The 19,141-nt window shown below is 38.6% G+C and overlaps 1 protein-coding gene across 1 annotated transcript in view; it reads right to left on the reverse strand.

Moving 5' to 3' along the window:
• Window positions 1–19,141, reverse strand: part of ptprt (protein tyrosine phosphatase receptor type T) — a 464,808-nt gene that overhangs the window by 240,900 nt on the left and 204,767 nt on the right. The window contains exon 8 of the mRNA XM_036571590.1: window positions 1,287–1,583. Within this exon, the coding sequence (XP_036427483.1) occupies window positions 1,287–1,583 (297 nt within the window). The remainder of the gene's footprint in view (window positions 1–1,286; window positions 1,584–19,141) is intronic.

Below are 19,141 nucleotides of genomic sequence, written 5' to 3' on the forward strand. Positions count from 1 at the left end.
ACCATGAATGGAGTTTAAGTTCTCTAAACTATCATAAAACAGTGTCTCAGTCATCAGGCAGTGAATTCATAACCATTTCATGTAGGAACTTTCTGTGAGGGAGCTTTTAGAGGTGGACGTCTGGTTCCTATCACCACCACAGTTCTGACTCTGTAAGTTTCTCTAATTTCGGTATATATCTCTAATATTTAATAATCTTGGTAGGACTCGATGTATGATAAAAACAAATTTTCTAAACATTAACATTAAAGCCCCGCTCTTCACACTTTTTTTTAAGAGTTAACAGGCGGAACATTTAAAACTAATTATTTTTCACATTTATACATTTGATTTTGTTATTTTCTATTCAATTGTATGCAAAAGTATGAACACCCCAGTCAAATTCTATATTTTGTTGATTTTCTAAGGGGAAATAAGTTAAAACATCCTGTCCAGAGAAGACACTTAATTGTGGATTTTTTGTGCCTAAATACAACAAATAATACAAATAATACACTGTAATTATGTATTTTTCATTTGTCATTTATCATTCAGTATATATATATATATATATATATATATATATATATATATATATACATATATATATATATATATATATATATATATATATATATATATATATATATATATGAATATAAACACAACTTGAAATCATAATATAATATAATATAATATAATATATAATTTCATTTTGAATCAACTGGTGATTCAATTGTTGGTTGTTTTTATTTAGAAATTTTAAGTAGTTTGAAGACAAATAATACACTGTAATTATGTATTTTTCATTTGTCATTTATCATTATATATATATATATATATATATATATATATATATATATATATATATATATATATATATATACACACACACATATACATATATATAGGTATATATATATATATATGAATATAAACACAACTTGAAATCATAATATAATATAATATAATATATAATTTCATTTTGAATCAATTGTTGATTTATTCTGTAATGTAGAGTGTTTATTAAGTTGTTTTATACAATATTTTGTTCTTTTGGGAACATAAATAAATTATAAATATTACACTGTATTATGCTGCACTGTTTAATTCTAAGGAATAAAAGGAGGTGGGAAAATGGTCATGGATAAACTGAATTATGTTTTTTGTATATAAGCCCACACGGATGTTGTAAGTGGACCCACTGTAGGATCTGAGCCCTTTACATTAGCTGAACTCATTCATTATCAGGGCTGCCTGGATACTTTCGGACATGCATGCGCTGCATTTCATCCCGGGACACTCACCGTCTTCCTCGGTCTGTTTGACGATCTCCTCGCTCTCCTTGCTGCCCTCTGGGTTGGCCAACACCAGCCTGAGCCTGACGGTCACAAAAGGCCGCAGTCCTCTGAGGATGTAGTGGGAGGAGGTGGGGATCAGCTCCTCGGCGGCGAACTCCTGCTGATTGAAGACGTACTGGTACTGCACCGTCAGGTTGAAGCTGTGGCAGCGCGTCACCGCATATGTGAACAGGTCCCACTCCAGCCTCAGCTGCCGCGCACGGACGTCCACCACCTTCACATTCTGAGGACCGTTCACTGGATCTGGACACAGAGGAAGGAAGAGGGTCAGAGAGAAGGAACACCTCAAAATGTTCTGATAATCAATCACCAAGTTCAGCTAAACGATGTAAGACTGCCGAAGAACAAGACGAATGGAGATAATTATTTCCTCTGCACTGGTAAAGCAGACTGTGTCTGATTCACTGAGCTTTTAGAGCCCGTTTCACACACAAACCGGATGCAATCAACCTTCATGATCTGTGCTTTTCTATTCCCAAGTTTGGAATCAACTGTCATGTCAATAATTGTCGGTTTATTATTACAAGAAGCTCCTTTAAGACATTTCATTTTCAATATTTCAGTGCTTTTGGGAACATAAATAATACATAATATACTTTATTATGTTGTTCACTCTTAAAGATGGTTCTTCAGAGGTTCTTTAGTGATGACAGTGGTTCCATGTACAATCATGAACAATCAAAGAGCCTTACGCATGCTTAAACGGTTCTTGAAGATTGATGGAGGATGTGCTGTATATGGTTCTATATAGGTTTGGCTATTGTAACAAACTTGACATTGTAGCAATAGCAGAACCCTTTTTGGTGCTATATAGAGTGCTATATAACTGATGAGCATGCAAATGGTTCTTTGAGTTTTCAGGGTTCTATATAAAACCATTGTCTTTACTAAAGAACTCTTGAAGAAGCATCTTTTTAAGAATGTACTTAAAATGACACAAATGTTATACAGAGTGTCTTAACCCTCCTGTGATGTTCAGCTTTGAGAGACCCGATTTTTTTTTTTTTTTATAATAAATTTTAAAATTTTTTTTAGCAATTACAGGACAATCACGAGCAATTAGAACATGGTATTATAAGAATAAGGGAAAAAAACATTTAACCCCCAATCCCAACCAAAACAAGGCCATCCTCATAAAAAGAAAAAAGGAACACTTCAAAGAGATGCAGAAAAAGAAAAATATTCTTCACAATTTATTAAAACAGGGCTTTGCTGATACCATTCATAGCACTTCACCCACCCGCACTACCTGCCTTCTGGTCTAAGGGAAGATTTCCATTCTAAAGAGTGACCTGACCTTTTAAGATAGTATCTGTGATAGTATCTTTAGCCCAATTAATATTAATTGAATCAATATTTAGTGTAATCAATTTTTTCACCCTTTACAGATCAAGGATTACTTATAATAATTTTTATTAAAAATCATTTTCAAATCTTTTTTTTTTTCTGTCTCAACATTTTTGGCACATTTTCTGTCAGCACTGCTGATTAATACGAACTTCTATTCCAGGTCAAACTGACCCTTTCAGTTCAAATCACACTGAATGAGCTGTAAGTCTAGCAGAAAAAGCTTCATTCTCCAAAAACGATTAAAGTATTTTTCCTTTATTCTTAATCTTGGAAAGAGGTCAACTTAACCCAGAACATCACAGGAGGGTTAAGAAAGAAAACCGTCCTGAATGTGGCCTCTTTATTAGTTACGTACTGAAGAACGCAGTGTTTTTCAGAGAGCTTTCTGAGAACTGTCTGAATTTCTTTCTTAACATTCTCTTGAGAATAATTACAAGAGCAAATATGGATAAAAATATGTTCTCAAATATTATCTTAAATTCACATTTCTAATGAGTTTCATAAAATATAACTCCTAAAAGCAGACTTGGGTTACATTTTTGGGAAAATCTAAATATGTTCTTGTAAAAAACATGCAATTGTAACCTAGTTTATTAACGTAATGTGATTACTTTTGTATTACTGGCCTTTTTAAAGTCATATAATTAAATAAATTCAAAAATTTGACTTTTTGAACAAAATTTAACACAAGGAAAACAGGAAACCTGCACTGTTTTATGAAACAAAATGGCAAAATGAGACAAATATTGTTTTTTTTTCCAATATGCAAAATTTAGCAATGAACAGTAAGTCTGTATTAAAATGTGCAGAAGTGTGTTCTGTGTAGAAGATGTGTAACTTATTCACACTTATTTACACAACAACATGGAATTTGACTAAGGGTGCACAAACTTTTGCATCCGACTGTAGAAGGTCAAACAAACTTTACAAGCTTATGGTAACACCTGGAATGTCTTTATAAGTGTCAAAAGTTCATATTTAAGCTAAATCGTACAAAAAGTGTTCCTGTGAGTCACTCTTAGCTTATCGCTAACATGGCACTAGAATCCCATAGGGGTGCTAGCAGAAATAGCTGCACTGTAGAGCTTTTTTCCCTAATTTTTCACTGTGTTTTGACATGGTGCACACCAGATACTATTAGATTGGGGACCAGATACTGTCAGGTGCACACCAGATACTGTCAGTTGCACACCAGATACTATTAGATGCTCTCCAGATATTATGTGGTGATGGCCCAGTACTATCAGGTACACACCAGATACTATCAGATGGGGACCAGATACTGTCATGTACATAGCAGATACTATCAGATGGGGACCAGATACTGTCATGTACATAGCAGATACTATCAGATGGGGACCAGATACTGTCAGGTGCACACCAGGTACTATTAGATGCTCACCAGATATTATGTGTTGATCGCCCAGTACTATTAGGTACATACCAGATACTATCAGATGGGGACCAGATACTGTCATGTGCACACCAGATATTATTAGGTGAGAACCAGATGCTAGCAATTGCACACTAGATGCTATCAATGAAGTATGTATCAGATACCATTAGGTACACATGACCAGATACTATGTAATCACCCAATACTATCAGGTGTACACCAGATACCATGTGGTGAGCACTCAATACTATGTGTATCTAGTGTGCACTAGAATTTTACCTTTAAGAGAAATTAACTCGTCTCTTCCAGGGCGTCGTAAGGAAGTGAGAAGACACAGGGAAAATAAGCTGTGATGTGGCTGTAAGTTGCGCTCGTGGTCTGCGCTGGTGTTGTTTTGAAAATTCTGTTTTTACTATCCGGAGTAGAGTTACACCCCTTTAGAACCCGGTTCCCTCATGACAAAAAGAACTTCATTTATTAACACCGCTATCCCTTCATCAGCCCTGCGCATGTTTAGTGGGCGGCCCTCTGCACAGCATTAGCAAATCAAACCGTAATTTCAGATGCACTGTGGAGGCATTTTGTGGTCGCGTCAAAGCACATTTTGTTCTGTGGCTGCGCTCGTATGAACATCTGTCCCACACTTTTACACAAAAATAACATTTTCCAGTGAAGCAGTGAGAAACAGAGCCGCAGCAGTGATGCGCTGCAGTGGGGCTGTTACATGTAAATCGGTTTGTCCTCAATGTCCCGTTAATTCCTCTAGATTAGAGCATCACATAAAGAAGGCCAGAAGCTTCCTTTCCGTTCAGACTCAGCTGTATCTTAAGGGAGCTGAATGTGAAAGGGGGTTTTAGCATCTTTAGAAGCTTACAAGTTCCCCGGTTCTCTCAGGAGGCTCTATTGTAGAAGTTCTGGGGCTCAGAAATGGCGACAGAGAACGTCTGAACATATTAGCGTACTAAAACAGAAACTTTTTACATATTCATAGAAATGATGTCCGTCAACCATGAAGGATTTTGGTGAGAAAGAATTTAACACTCAGTGTTGTATGATGATGAAGTTCTACTGTGGTTGTCAGTGTCGTAACATGAAACAGGCAGTTATTAACTGACCATGCTGACTGAATTAAAGTGCTTCTTATTGTCCTTTGCATGTATAAGCACTGTGAGCCATCGTCCGCACTAAACTTTCTCACCTACATACAAACCGAGAGATGAACTCTCTGGAAGCCCAGCAGGAAGAATCAAAACCTGCCTGCAGTTTTTTATTCTGCTCTGTTTTGAACAGCAGTAGGTCAAACAGCAGTTTCTCACAATAATGACTTGTGTTCTCAAAACCTCCACTTATTTTGTCAGAATAATGACTTATTTTCTCAAATTATTAATCTGCTATGGTGAAGTAAAATAACCGCATTTCTCCAAATTTGGACTTAATATGTCAAAATAATGTCTGCAAGTTTGGACTCACTATGTTGAAGCAATGAGTTAATATCATACATACTTATATTTTCAAGATACTAACTGACTATGGTGAAATAATATTATAGCATCTATAATATAAAGTGTTTACAAAATAACTGGACTGTTTCACAATTTGGACCTATTATTTAAAAATAATGAATTGTTTTTGCAAGTTTTGACTTACTATGGTGAAACAAGTGAGTTAATCAAAAAATAATCACATACTTTCAAAATATTAACTAACTATGGTGAAATAATATTATAACATCTCAAAATAACTGCATTATCTCAAAATTTGGACTTGTAAAAAATTGATTTTTTCTACATGTTTGGATTACTATGCTGAAACAAGCAAATCACAAACTAATCACTTATAATATATTTCACCATAACTTACTATTAATTTTTGTTTTTTTACAATGTGGACTAAAAATATTAACTTACTATGTTGAAGAGTTAATATCCCAAAAATAATCACTTATATTTTCAAAATATTGACTAACCATGTTGAAATGATGACATTCCTTCACTACCTCATTATTTTGACGTATTTTAGTCTTATTATGTAATTATTTTGACAAACTAAGTGAATATTTACAGTTATTATTTTCGGACACTAAATCAAAATCTTGACTCACTGCTGCCAGAAACAATGTTTCCTCCATCTTTTTATGAAATTTGAGTTGATGTAAAATTTCACTTTTGCTCATCTAGACTACAACTTATTTCAGCTGAATAAAATCAGTTAAATTAAAACAAAGGCTTATTTCCCCTGAGCCCATTTAGCAGAAATCTGCTCTGAAACTAAAGACACAACTCTAACTTTTTGCTTGCTGCGCTGTGGCAGAGCTTATTTAAGCCTAGCTGCTCGCTGGTTGCGCAGCGATGCAGAATCATCAGTATCGGCAGCGTTTATTCCTTTCTCACTCGTTTCTCCTGATCTCAGAGTCCGTGCGCGACTGAAAAACTCTGTCTCTCTCGTGTGCTTACAAAGCGCTTCACTTCTCGGCTCTTTAGAGAGCAGAAAACGAGCCTCTTCAGCATCCCTAGCTTTGTGTTCGCCGCTTAATCCCAGAAAAACCCATGGAAAATAATGCTGAACAACCGAAGCCCCCAAATCCCTCATTTCCGAGGGCCTGATTACGGCTAATCTGCAGCTAATCGGGCCGGTTTTCAGCCCTAATCTATAAAGATTGCTAATTTGAGACTCAAATCCTATATAGCTAATTCACCCCTTACAGCACGTCTGCTTGAGTTATGGCTCTGTTTTGGCTTTTGGCTGGTGTGGGATGCTTTTCCATACTCCCTGGACCCCCGCTGAGGGAGGGCAGAGGGGGCTCAAGGCTTTGCTGGTGAACAGGTGGAGGGCAAGAGTAACGTCATTAATCTGGAGCAAAGAGGGGAAGGTAAGCACGTTAGCGGTATGCTAATGATCAGTGGGTGGGGAGGGTGAGGTGGGGTTCAGGGGGACAACAAAGTGGCATTGGTGGGCTTTGAGAGCCTGGCTGAGGGCTGGAAGAGGGGAAGAGCTGACGGATGGCAAGCGGAGAGGGTCATTAATCGCAGGCATTGGGGAGGAACGCGGAAAAGAAATCAATCTTGTGCGTCGCCGCAGCGGCGCGATCTCCCTGAGCTCAAGTGCCCCGCAACATTTATCACAACTCCACCGCTCCCACTGCGCAGCCCCCCTGCATGGGGCAAGTGAGGAAATTGCAAGCAATAAACATATCAATGGGTGTCCAAAGTGCCCAGCTGCATGGATACTTTAAACGGGGCAATTCAGGCGAGGGAGGGTGAGAGACAAAGACAAAGAGATGGAAGAGAACGATGGAATGGGAAAAAACACAAAAACATAAAAATGGGATGCCTCGATGTCACACCTGTCTCGGTTCAGTTCTTTTACAGAGAGGGAGGCTGGAACATGCACTGAATTTCATTATCATCAAATGTAAAATATAATATGTATCCAAATACAGGGTGATTCAAAAAGATTAATCCGATTTCAAAGCGCCATGTTTTTACAACCGTGAGGCGCCGAGGAACCAATCACAATCCAATTGAAAGAGGGGGTCATAGAGTCTCTGACTGTCAGTGGAAGATGGCTCCCTTCAGTCTGAGAGGAGATGAGACCCCTGATCAGAAAGCGTTCTGCGTTCTCCACTTCAATAAGAGTGAATCCGTTGTAACTGTGCAGTGTGATTTTCGTGGTCAGTGAAGCTCCAACAGCTCAGAGCGTTCGGCGTTGGTTCCACAACACTGGATGATCTCCGAAATCGCACTGAAAGAGCCGAGAGTGCAGCGACACCCGACACGCTCAATCCAGTATGGGATGAGTTTGACTATGGCGTTGATGTTGTCTGTACAGCTGGAGGAGGTTCATACTGAGACCTTGTACAATTACATAATAAACTTTATGCTCATTTAAACCATTTACAGTTCACTGCACTGATCTGTAATGATTTACAGTGAAATAAATCATTTTGAAATCAGACAAATCTTTTTGAATCACCCTGTATAATCACCATATCAAAAAGTATTTAAATTTGCACTAAAGTTGTGGTGAGGAAGGACGATTTTGACAATTGCAGCTGCCAGAACTAAAGATGACAATGATAATAAAAAGTTCTGAACTTCATAATAATTTGATCACAGTAAAGACTCACGAGTTTGTGTTTTTATATCATATTCATACATTTTCAAAACCTGCAGAAGCCATAACTGTGGCCCAATATTATCAACATTCATCATCAACATTCCACATAAAACTCAGAAGACACGTGTAGGTTCACTGATGGTTTTGGGTAGTAAGTGTCTCCACCAGTCCTGGCTTCTATCAGCACCACTGTAAAGAAATCAGTCAGTAAGTTTCTCTAGAATGAATCTCTACAGGTATGTACACTTCTAAAAAAGATGGTTCTTCAAGGGTTCTTTAGTATAGACAATAGTTCTATATACAACCATGAGCACTCAAAGATCTATTCCCATGCTTAAATGGTTCTTTGCATGGTGAAAAGGTTCTTCATATTTATAGAGAATGTGTTGTAAATGGTTCTGTATAGCACTAAAAAGAGTTTTACTATTATGATGTCAAATCCTTTTTGATGGTATATACAGTCTTTAAAAAGTCGATTCTTCAAGGGTTCTCTAGTAAAAAAAAATGGCTGTATATAGAACCATGAACACTTGAAGAACCCTTTTGCATAATTAAAAAGTTCTTTGCATGGTGAAATGGTTCTTTAGATTGATTCTTCAGAATGTGTTGTTTATGGTTCTGTACTGCACCACAAAGGGTTCTGCTATTGTTATGATGTAAAGCATATTATAATTTACTATTGCAGAACCCTATATAGAACGCTTTAAAAAGTCGGTTCCTCAAGTAAAGAAAATGGTTCACGATTAAAGTGTTTGTAGCATGGAGAAAAGGCTCCTCAGATTAATGGAGAATGTGTTGTAGATGGTTCTATAGAACTTTTTTGAAAAGGGTTCTGTACAGTACCAAAAAGTTTCTTCTATTTTTACGATGTCAAGCTTAAGTAATAACAGTAGAACCCTTTTTTCGCGTTATATAGAACCATAAACAACACACTCTCCATCTATATGAAGAATTATTTCATGATGCAGAGAATCTGTAACACATGCAAATGGTTCTTTCAGTGTTGATGGCTTTACAAAGAACCATCGTCTTTGCTAAAGAACCCTTGAAGGACTATCTTTGTAGGGGTGTATGATATTGCGGCCTGCGCTGCTGTGGGGGACTGTAATCTTGTCTGAAGCTGCTTGAAGTCGCTTTTGCTGCAACAAAAGCAGCAGGGTCTAGGAGCGCATTAGCACAAAGCCCCTGCGCTCCACACTCCCAGCTAAAGCCTCTGTTTCTGCAGAGTTGCACTTCACCTCCGTCCTTTTTGAAGAAAAACTTGCTAACCACCCCCCCACTCTGGTCACTCCAGGGCCGAATGGCACCAGGAAGCATGTTCTGTCTTGATGGAACGAGTGAAGAACCTCAGAATTGGCGATATGAGACAGTGTGAGGTTGGCCACGAGAGCCCGCCACGCGAGGAAGGTGCTAAAACTGAAAAACAGCCCGAAAGAACACATCAAACGAGGCGGAGAATAATGGAGGTGTGCTGAATAATGCATTCAGCGTCGGAAACGAGCGCAGGACGGGCGCAGCAGACGCCTCCTGAAGACTCTCGTCGCCCCATGCCGTGACACGCTTGAAAACAAACTGGATCCACAAAGCTGTGAACAGATGCTGCGTCTTCTTTCGCTCTCTGTGGTGCTTTTTAATCACTGCCTGCTTGTTGCAGGAGTGGCGTAAAGAAAACTCTGTCTTTAACCGTTTTAATTTGAGAGTTATCAATTTAGTTAAGCTCATTTTATTACATTATTATGCATACCGAGTTAAAATACATTTACATTCGATTTATATTCATGTCGCCTGTCGTGGTGTTGCTGGTTGCTTGTCACTAAACAGCAGCAGCAAGTCGCCCACTCTCATACGAAATGACTGGGAGCGTCTCAGTCTGTCATCTGAATCAGAATCAGAATCACTTTATTCAACCAAGTATGTTGCTCATACAAAAAATCAGACTTTACTTAGACTTACTAGACTAGAGTCACACATGTATGACATGAAACACACTAAAGAGACCAGACGAGCACACAGACTGTTAATAAGTATTGAACTAAGAGACAAATAAAATAAGAATACCATTAAAAAAAAATACAGAATAAGAAATAATAGTAAAGAGCTGATGTGGGAGGAGCTTAAAGAATGTGTGAATATCTGTACATATGCAGATGTGAATGTCTATACTGTCTATAATATAAGGTACCACTTTTAAATAAGACTACTCTTATAAAGAGTTCAGGAATTGTTTAAAATGAGTTTATTAATGGTTATTAATTAGGTTATACAGACCATAAAGTCATTAATAAGCAGTTACCACTCGTAAATAAAATGGGCAACAGTGACCTGTTGCTTGCCTTATAGTGAACCCTCACTTTTTCCCTTTTTATTAATGTGTTATAACTGCTTCTCAATAATTTTAAAGTGTTTATGAGCTAACTAATAACCATTAACAGACTCATTTTAAACCATTCATAAATGCGTTATAAGGGTAGTCTTATTTTAACCCTGGATTATGAAGGCTAAAAGCAGAGCAATAATATCAGGGTGATTTTCCGAGCCGAAATACTCACTGGTGATGACATCACAGCTCGATGCTCCATGCTAGCTGGCTGGCATCGGGTCTGCTGAATGTTTTGATATGTGTATCATGTCTGTAGCTTAAACTGTTCTAAAGTTATGAATAGTAATATCCAGTATACTGAGGGATCATATAAGCATTTGTAAAAATAATAACATTATTTAACATTATTTAGTACATGTGCAGCTGTGCTAATGTGAACGCAGAACCTCATGGTTTTAGTACATTGTTCAAAACTATTTATCAGGGCAGTTAAGTGTGCATTTGGCAGTAAAATCACTATATACCTCCAGAATAAATGCAAACAAACATAAATTCAGTGAAAAGTGGTTGATATTTTCAATAACAAAGTTTGGTTCCAGAATTTCTCCTGCAGACGTCACATGAATTTATTGAATTTCATCAGCAGCACCCTTTTTAACATAAAAAAGCAGTGATTAGCCAAACCAGGTATCAGATGATAACTACAGTTAAAGCTGCTATGAGAAGTTTGGAAGTGCCTAAACGAACACACTGACAAATGTAAAATCACTTATTGTGTTCATGTCACTTTCATTTATTCTAATATTAGTGTTTCCCTGTTAATGGAAACATATATACTCCAATACCTACTGCTCGGATAAACATCTTTAATTCAAATTTACTGGCACCAAGACATTAGTATGCTCGATCGGAATGAGATCTGGAGAATTTGAAGGTTCTTCGTCATGTTTTTCAAACCGTTCCTGAACAGTGTGTGCATAGTGGCAGGTCCTTAACAGGCTGAAAGAGGCCACTGCCTTCACCATGAAGGGATGTACCTGGTCGATAACGATGTATAGGTGGGTGGTACCAGCAGAACATTATCCAGAGCATCACACTACCTCCACCATGTTCTCTTCTTCCCACAGTTCATCCTGGTGCATCACTTCCCCAGGTTTATGTGAACATTTATCCATCTGTCCATGTGATGTAAAAGAAAATGAGAGTCATCGGACCTGGTGACTTTCTTCAATCACTCCAAGGTCCAGTTCTAATGCTGGTGTGCCCATTGTAGGCACTTTTGACGGTGGACAGGGGTCAGTATGGGCACTCAGACCAGTCTGCAGCTACACAGCACTATACGCAGCAGAGTGAGAGGAACCATACTAGCTCTTCTGTCAGTTCAGAATAGACAGGATCATCTTTGTTGCCCTCACACATCGATGAGTGTCTCCGATTTGTGATTTGTCCCTCCTCTGACCACTGTTGGTAGGTAAACACAACTGCTGACCGGGAGCATCACACGAGCCTTGCCGTTTCAGAGATGCTTGGATCCGGTCATTGATACGGCTCTTCAGTCACAAGGTCTTCACACCTGCCCATTTCTCCCGCATCCAAGAAGTCAAGCAACTGTTCGCCTACCATCATGTATCCCAGACCTTGACATGCGCCATTCTTACGAGAAAACGAATGCTATTCTAATAATCTGGGAGTGGTCACAATGTTTTGGCTCGTCTGTGTATATGTAGTAACAGTGATGTTTAGTTTGGACAACAGCTGAACATACAGAGATAACAGGGAGACAAAAAAAACAGAAAGACCTCATTTAGGACCTCATCTGGTCCTGAGTGTCAGATTACATGTGGATAGAGATTATCTGCCTAATGACGCAGCTCTGAATGCCCATAAAACAGGGTCTTGGTCATGTAACAAAACCATCACATGACTTTCGCCGATTTGAATCATCAACAGCACTTTTAATGGCAACACATGCTGACAAAACCCTGGAGCAGACTGCATGCTTTTATGCAAACAAAGGAAATTTCTATAAAAATATTTATTCAGGATGTTGCACCCTCAGATCTGCGGAAGCAATTTTCAATTCAGAAAAGATGACAAAATGCATCGTTCCTCCGGTACACAAGCCACTTTTCTCTGGCAGATGACCTCACATAGTTCAAAGAGAGGGGATGAAGGTAACTGGAAAATGCTCTTTAACTGCATTATATGCACGTTGAATTGCGAACTGCTGTACTGGCTTATGATCCCCCTCAAGGACGCGGCAACCTTGGCAAACAATGGAGAAGTCTTGTGAAACAGAACGCAGCCTGATAAAAGTGTATTCAGCTACTTTTAAAGTGATGGCAAGAATGCTTTAAAGTTGCCAATCAATCTCAGAGCCATCTTATCAGTTATTGTTATGAGCAGAGGTCAAGAGATGCCTTTGGTACGGGGGCAAATTCACAGAGGATGGAGGCGACTTAAGATGCAGTTAAAAGCTTTAAAAAGAATGGCAACTCTATAAAGAGAGACCTTGTGCTTGACAGATACCTGGAAATACCCCTTCAGTGTCCTTTCAGGACAAACAGAGAGTACCAGCACATGGTGCGTTCTTCCTTTCTCCACTTCCTTTCTCTATTAGCCGTCCATAATGCTGAGCCTGTCTGTGCCACAATGTGACAACTCCAGGGATGCAACAAGTGGGGTGCCACAGGGTTCCATTTTGAGGCCCTTGTTGTTCACGATATACAATAATGACCTCTTCAATAATGTTTCAAATGCTGATATGCATTTTTATATGCATTTATTGTTCTGCTTCATCACCAGCAGAGTCTCTTTCAAATTTACAGGAAGCATTTGAGACTGTTCAGCACAATCTCAGCTCTCTAAGGCTTGTCCTTAATGTTATATATGTTACTGTCTCTAAAAACTTGATACAGAGATCATCTTCGCCACAAATGTACGCACTTCTGGGCAGACCAATAGAATTAGTTTCATCTTATAAGTACTTGGGTGTTACATTAGACGATAACCTGTCTTATTAAATTGCATGTTGAACGATTGATAAAGAAGTTAAAGTTGAAGTAGGGATTGTACTTTAGGAACAGTTTTTGCTTTAAGAAGCTTCAACAGGCAAGAAAAAACTACTTGAAGCTCCTTTTTACCTATTTTAGATTGCGGTGATATTTTTATAGATATACTTCAAAGACAACGTTACATTCATTGGACTCTGTTTATCATTCTGCATTAAGATTTATAACAGTGCTAGATATTCAACTCATCACTGTGAACTTTATGAAATGGTTAGTTGCCCTTCACTTTCAGTGTGAAGACAAATTAATTGGATAATTTTTGCGATTATTGGTCAGCTTCCGTCATATTTGTCTGCATTCATATCAACAAATAAGTCTTGGTACAATTTATGTTCGAATAGGTATATTCAGCTGGACGTTCCGATAGTATGGTCTGAATATGGCGAGGCAGCTTTTAGTTGCCGAGCTCCATCTGCGTGGCATGATCTGCAGAAACATTTGAAATTGGAGCAACTTATTTCCTTGAGTGAATTTGAGATGATTGTTAAATAACTGTATCTTTCTGTTTGTTCTTGTTTGTAATTTGGTTTTGACCCTGATTTGATTCTGTTGGTTGTGGTCGTGTTGTTCCTTTGTTGATTGTTTTGTGTGCTGCCTTCTTGGCCAGGACTCGCTTGTAAAAGAGATTTTTAATCTTAATGTGGTTTACCCTGGTTAAATAAAGGTAAAATAAACTTTTAAAAAGTAAAAAATTGGGTTTTTCCGCCAGGCAGTGTACAATGTAGTACAGCTACAAATCTGAACCTAGAACTAGGGATGCTCGTTGAACATCTGTGTCCATTTCCCATCTGTTCCGGCCCACTCAGGATAAGGTCTGCCCATAAAGCATGTGCTTATGACTCAGCATTTTAGCACCATGGATAACCAACCATTACTGCTTATATTTCCAAGTTACCAAGTTAAGTCCATAGTCGAACCATGTACTGATTTTTTTAGCATGACCTACAGTGGCCTCCACAAGTTTTGACATTCCTGTTAAACATAAACAAAACAAGCTATAAAAAACATCTTGTGATTTTGAGGTGTGTTTTGGATCATTGTCCTGCTAGAAGATCTAACAGCCCCATTTACGCTTCCTGGCTGAGGCAGTCAGGGGTCGGATTCACAAAAGCTTTCTTAAGAAAAAACGTGAAGGTTCTTAAGACTGACACTACAAAGTTCATAAGAATGTTCAAAATGTAACTCTTGAAAAAACTTAAGAAGTTCTTAAATATTCTTTTAAGATTGTCTTAATTATTTTGTTAAGATACAGGATAAGACATAATTTTAAGAATTCTTAGAGTTCTTAGAATTATTGTGAAGAAAATAGTTAAGAAAAGAAAATTCTTATAAGTTATTTGAAGAATAACAATTTCTCAAACTTTTGAATGAAAGTAAGAAAAAACAAACATTTAAGATTTTCTTCCTTAAGACACTTTTGTGAATCTGGACCGAGGTTTTGCTTTAATATCTGCTCGTACTTAATGGAGTCTGTAATACCATGTATCCAAACCAGGGCTTTTGGAAGAAAAACAGCCCACAGTATCACAGACCCACCACCATACTTCACAGTGGGGGTGAGGGACTTTTCTGCATGGCTGTCAAACAAAACTCTGGTGTTTGTTGCCAAAAAGCTCTATTTTGAGCTCATCTGACCACAGAACACGATCCCACTGACATTTATAGTAACAACTAACAAACTGTGGGAGCTTGAGTTTGCTGGTCACTGACAGCAGAAGCCTCCTTCTGGCAACCATCCCAAACAACTTGTGGTCATGTGGGTGGCATCTGATTGCATTTTGGGAGACATTCTGACCCCAGGACCTGACTAATATCTGCAGTTCCCCAGCTGTGACCCCTGGAGACTCCTTGTCCACTCCAACCATCCACCCTACTGTGTATGGGGTCCATATAGATAAACATCTACATCCCAGCAGGTTTCTAACGTCTACAGCTGCTTTAAACCTCTTAATCATTGCCTTAATAGTGAAAATGGGCATTTTAAACTGTTTAGCTGTTTTCTTGTAGCTGTTTCCTGATTTGTGCAGCTCAATAACCTTTCGTGGCAGATCACTGCTGTATTCTGTGGTCTTTCTCAGAGTGTTGGGTAACTGAGGGAACCTGGCCAGTGCATCACCTCATATTTAAATCCCAGTGAAACAAGAAGTCGAGGCTGATCATTTAAGCGCTCTTAATCACTCAAGTGAACTATAAAACATTATAAAATACGAATGGGAATGTATTTCAGTTCGATTTCACTCAAGAATTTTATTGGTTCTGACACAACCAATCTCTTTCGACCATTATGCTTCGAATACAACAGTAAACCAATAAAGAATGTTTTTTACAGCCCATTTTGCTCTTGTTCACCAGAGGTGCTGATATTTGTGGAGGGAACTGTATATGATGCTCTTTTACACATGGTTTCTATGCTAGAAGTGAAAAGAAAAGTCGGTAAGTGAACTTTTCAGTGCTAGGAGTGCACACTTAGTGAACTCGTAGTGAAGCGTCTGACAGAGGTTAGTTTTACCTTTTAACACTTTAACACTATTGATATTTTACACACTGCTGGCATTTCTGCTGTCTTCCTTATCTGTTCCTCCCAGAATCTTCAGTGTGGGTCAGTGGGTGAGAGTTTTGAGGAAGTGTGGACATAACTGAACATGATTTGTACCTCTGCTATGAATTCTGGGTATGTAGGAACTTGATATTTGGCACATTTCTACATTTTCAGAAAAAAGATACTGAACTGTCACTGGGACCCTCAGCACCTTCAGTTAGGGAACACTATTGTACCATAATCCACTGCAGTTAAGCTGTGAATGTTTTTAAGTACATTATTGGTGTTTAAGACATTTTTAAGGGTCACCATACTCAACGCATCATAGCATCACTTAGCAGACACAGTACGAAGTTCAGCTATACCACACAGAATGTGTTGCAGTGCACTGAAAGCCCTGATGTCATTTATACTTAAATAATAATGTTATTGTTACTTATTTTCTTGCAATTAGTTGATATCATTCAATCCAGGTGGGTTCTACCGTCTGATTAAATACTTAAATATTAAGTATAGTGTACTTATTCTGCTAAAACTCTAAACAAAGTAATGAGAGAGAATGGGTCGGAGTTACCCAGAATTCCTAGTGGGTTAGCTGTTTATTTATTATTTATCAATTTAGCTGATTTCTGTTTATTAGCAATTATTTTAACACATTCATGTATATAAACATTAAATATAAGTTTGGAAGCACTTTACATATTTTAGTTATCCTAAGCATTAATGTGTTTAGTGTCTCTGCTGAGTGGTCAGTTGGGTTTTAACAAGGGAACTTTGCTGCTAAGTCAGTAGTTTTTCTCAAAGTTGGCGTAACTGAAAACTCCTTTGGAAAGGATCTCAGCTTGTTAACATTATAATTATGTTGATGTGAACATTAATGAATTAAACAATGCAGCAGTTCAACTTAAAAGCTCAAATTCATGAATTCATTAATGTAGTAGTCCATCTTGAAAGCTCAAGTTTTGGAAACAGTATCATTAGTGTGTATACTTAGATTTTGTTTGTTAAACTCAAAAGTTTGAGTGTTTTCAAATCCATATATAATTTCCAACTTGGAAAAAATAGTTTGAAAACTTGACAAGTTACCTCTAAAAGTTTGAGTAAACTGAACTTGTCAGGGTTTAAGTAACAATTATTCAAGCTTATTTTTACACTCTAGTCATACAAACTGAATGACATAAAACTTTCAGCATCATTTATCACGTTTGGGATCAAGTTACTACCTCTTACAAACTGACTGTTTGGTTGAGACCAAAAAAGACTGTGCTAACAAATGAGCAATAGACCGTTAGCATTTGACAGATTATTTCCATTGTAAATTTCCAGCCAAATATGATCCACTGGGGCTCTATGTGGTCTAAACACAGGTCAAATTTAATTTAGTAATGATGAAATGCTGAGTGACAGGCTGGGAAACAGAAGAGTGCTTGGCGGCACCACCAGGTGTGTGCACCTTCATTAAAAACTTCGAATTTTGGGATGCAACATAGCCTCTCTTGCGTGGGACGGCCTTAAGAGTATTTAGGAGTATTTAACACCTTTTTTGAAGTTCTGTTCTCCCCACTTTGGAACTTAGAGCTAAAAGAGAGAAGAGACAGTATTTATAGTTGGAGATGAACTGGACCGCTGGGACGGCGTATCTAAAGAGCCTTTTTGTTATTGAACGTCTTCATCTGAACGCTGGAGGACAGACTGGAAAAAACGCAATCACCCTTTTCCTTCCCCAGTCAATCACAAACGAATCGTTTAAACCTCGCTGGAGGACGACAAGAGAACAGCAGACCCCCCTCTCCCCTCGCTCTCCCTCTCTCTCTCTCTCTCTTTCACTCTCAGCGAGGATGCTGATGTATCTAACAGTAGGTCGGACTGAGGCAATGATGGAGAGGCTGGGGTTTCAGTTAAATTCTTGATTTGAAGCAACAGGAGGAAGTGATTATATTTGATTAGATGCGTGCGCTCCGCGGGAGTCTGAGGGACGTTAGGCCGAGGCCGAGAGCGCCGAGTCCAAATCACTGTGCTCCAACTTCAGCACAGCGACCGTGAAGAGGTTTGAAGTGCTTTCAGGCTGAAGAGGAGAGGTGAAAGAAGCAGACTCACTCTGCACTACCGAAGGGAAACACTCGACAGCTTTAGGGGCGAAAGAGATTTACAGCTTGTGTTTACATGCAGGTCTGTTTGGGACAAGGGCGTTTCGTCCATCAGGGTGAATTTTACTACTTTCATAATGTTAGTTGGTATAAAGTGCTGTGCAAAAGTCAGAGACCGCCGTCCATTTACTTAATTTCCACTCAAAACAGCTTCATAGTTATGCACTTTGCAATGTCAGAAAAAAAGGCAAGAAGCCTCAACAGCTAAATCTACTCTCAGCTGTGTGAGTCAGTGAGTCACTCTCTACCTTTATTCCAGCTTCCATTCTTTTCAGGAGCCTCTCTTTCAGCTCCTCAAAGAATCTGCAGACATACCTCCAAAGTTCAGTCTTAGAAGCTGGTTGATGATTTTCTGAAGTAATCAAACACATTCAGTGGTGTTGAGGTCTGGACTCTGGGGTGGTCAGTCCATCGTTCAGCTTCTTTGTTTGATGTGTCCGTCTCCTTTTCTCAGTGAGGTTCTTCTTGACAGCTACACATCCTTTCAGACCCACAGCGCTGAGTCGTCTTCTCACAGTGGAAGGATGGACAGAAACACCTGTGGATGTTTTCAGATCTGAAGCAGCTTGATTTTCTCCTCTCTCTCAGAGATGAAAGCTTTAAGTGCTTTTTATCTGATGGGGGCAGTTTTGAGGTTGACCAGGTCTTCCAGGTGGTTGTTAGGAGCCACACTTTCTCTGTAGCTTTTTAAATCCCTCCATGGTCTGGCCTCTTCTTATCCATGTTTTCTACTGTCATACTCTTGTATTCTTCATTCTTCTTCTACTATTTGATTGTGGTTCCACCTTCTAAACTTTGTTCTGTTGGTAATATGGTGTTAAGTGCTGCTGGCCCAAAGCTCTGGAATGATCTCCCCATGAAC

The sequence above is a fragment of the Colossoma macropomum genome, unplaced genomic scaffold, assembly GCF_904425465.1.
Source record: "Colossoma macropomum unplaced genomic scaffold, Colossoma_macropomum, whole genome shotgun sequence".
Classification (NCBI taxonomy): domain Eukaryota; kingdom Metazoa; phylum Chordata; class Actinopteri; order Characiformes; family Serrasalmidae; genus Colossoma; species Colossoma macropomum.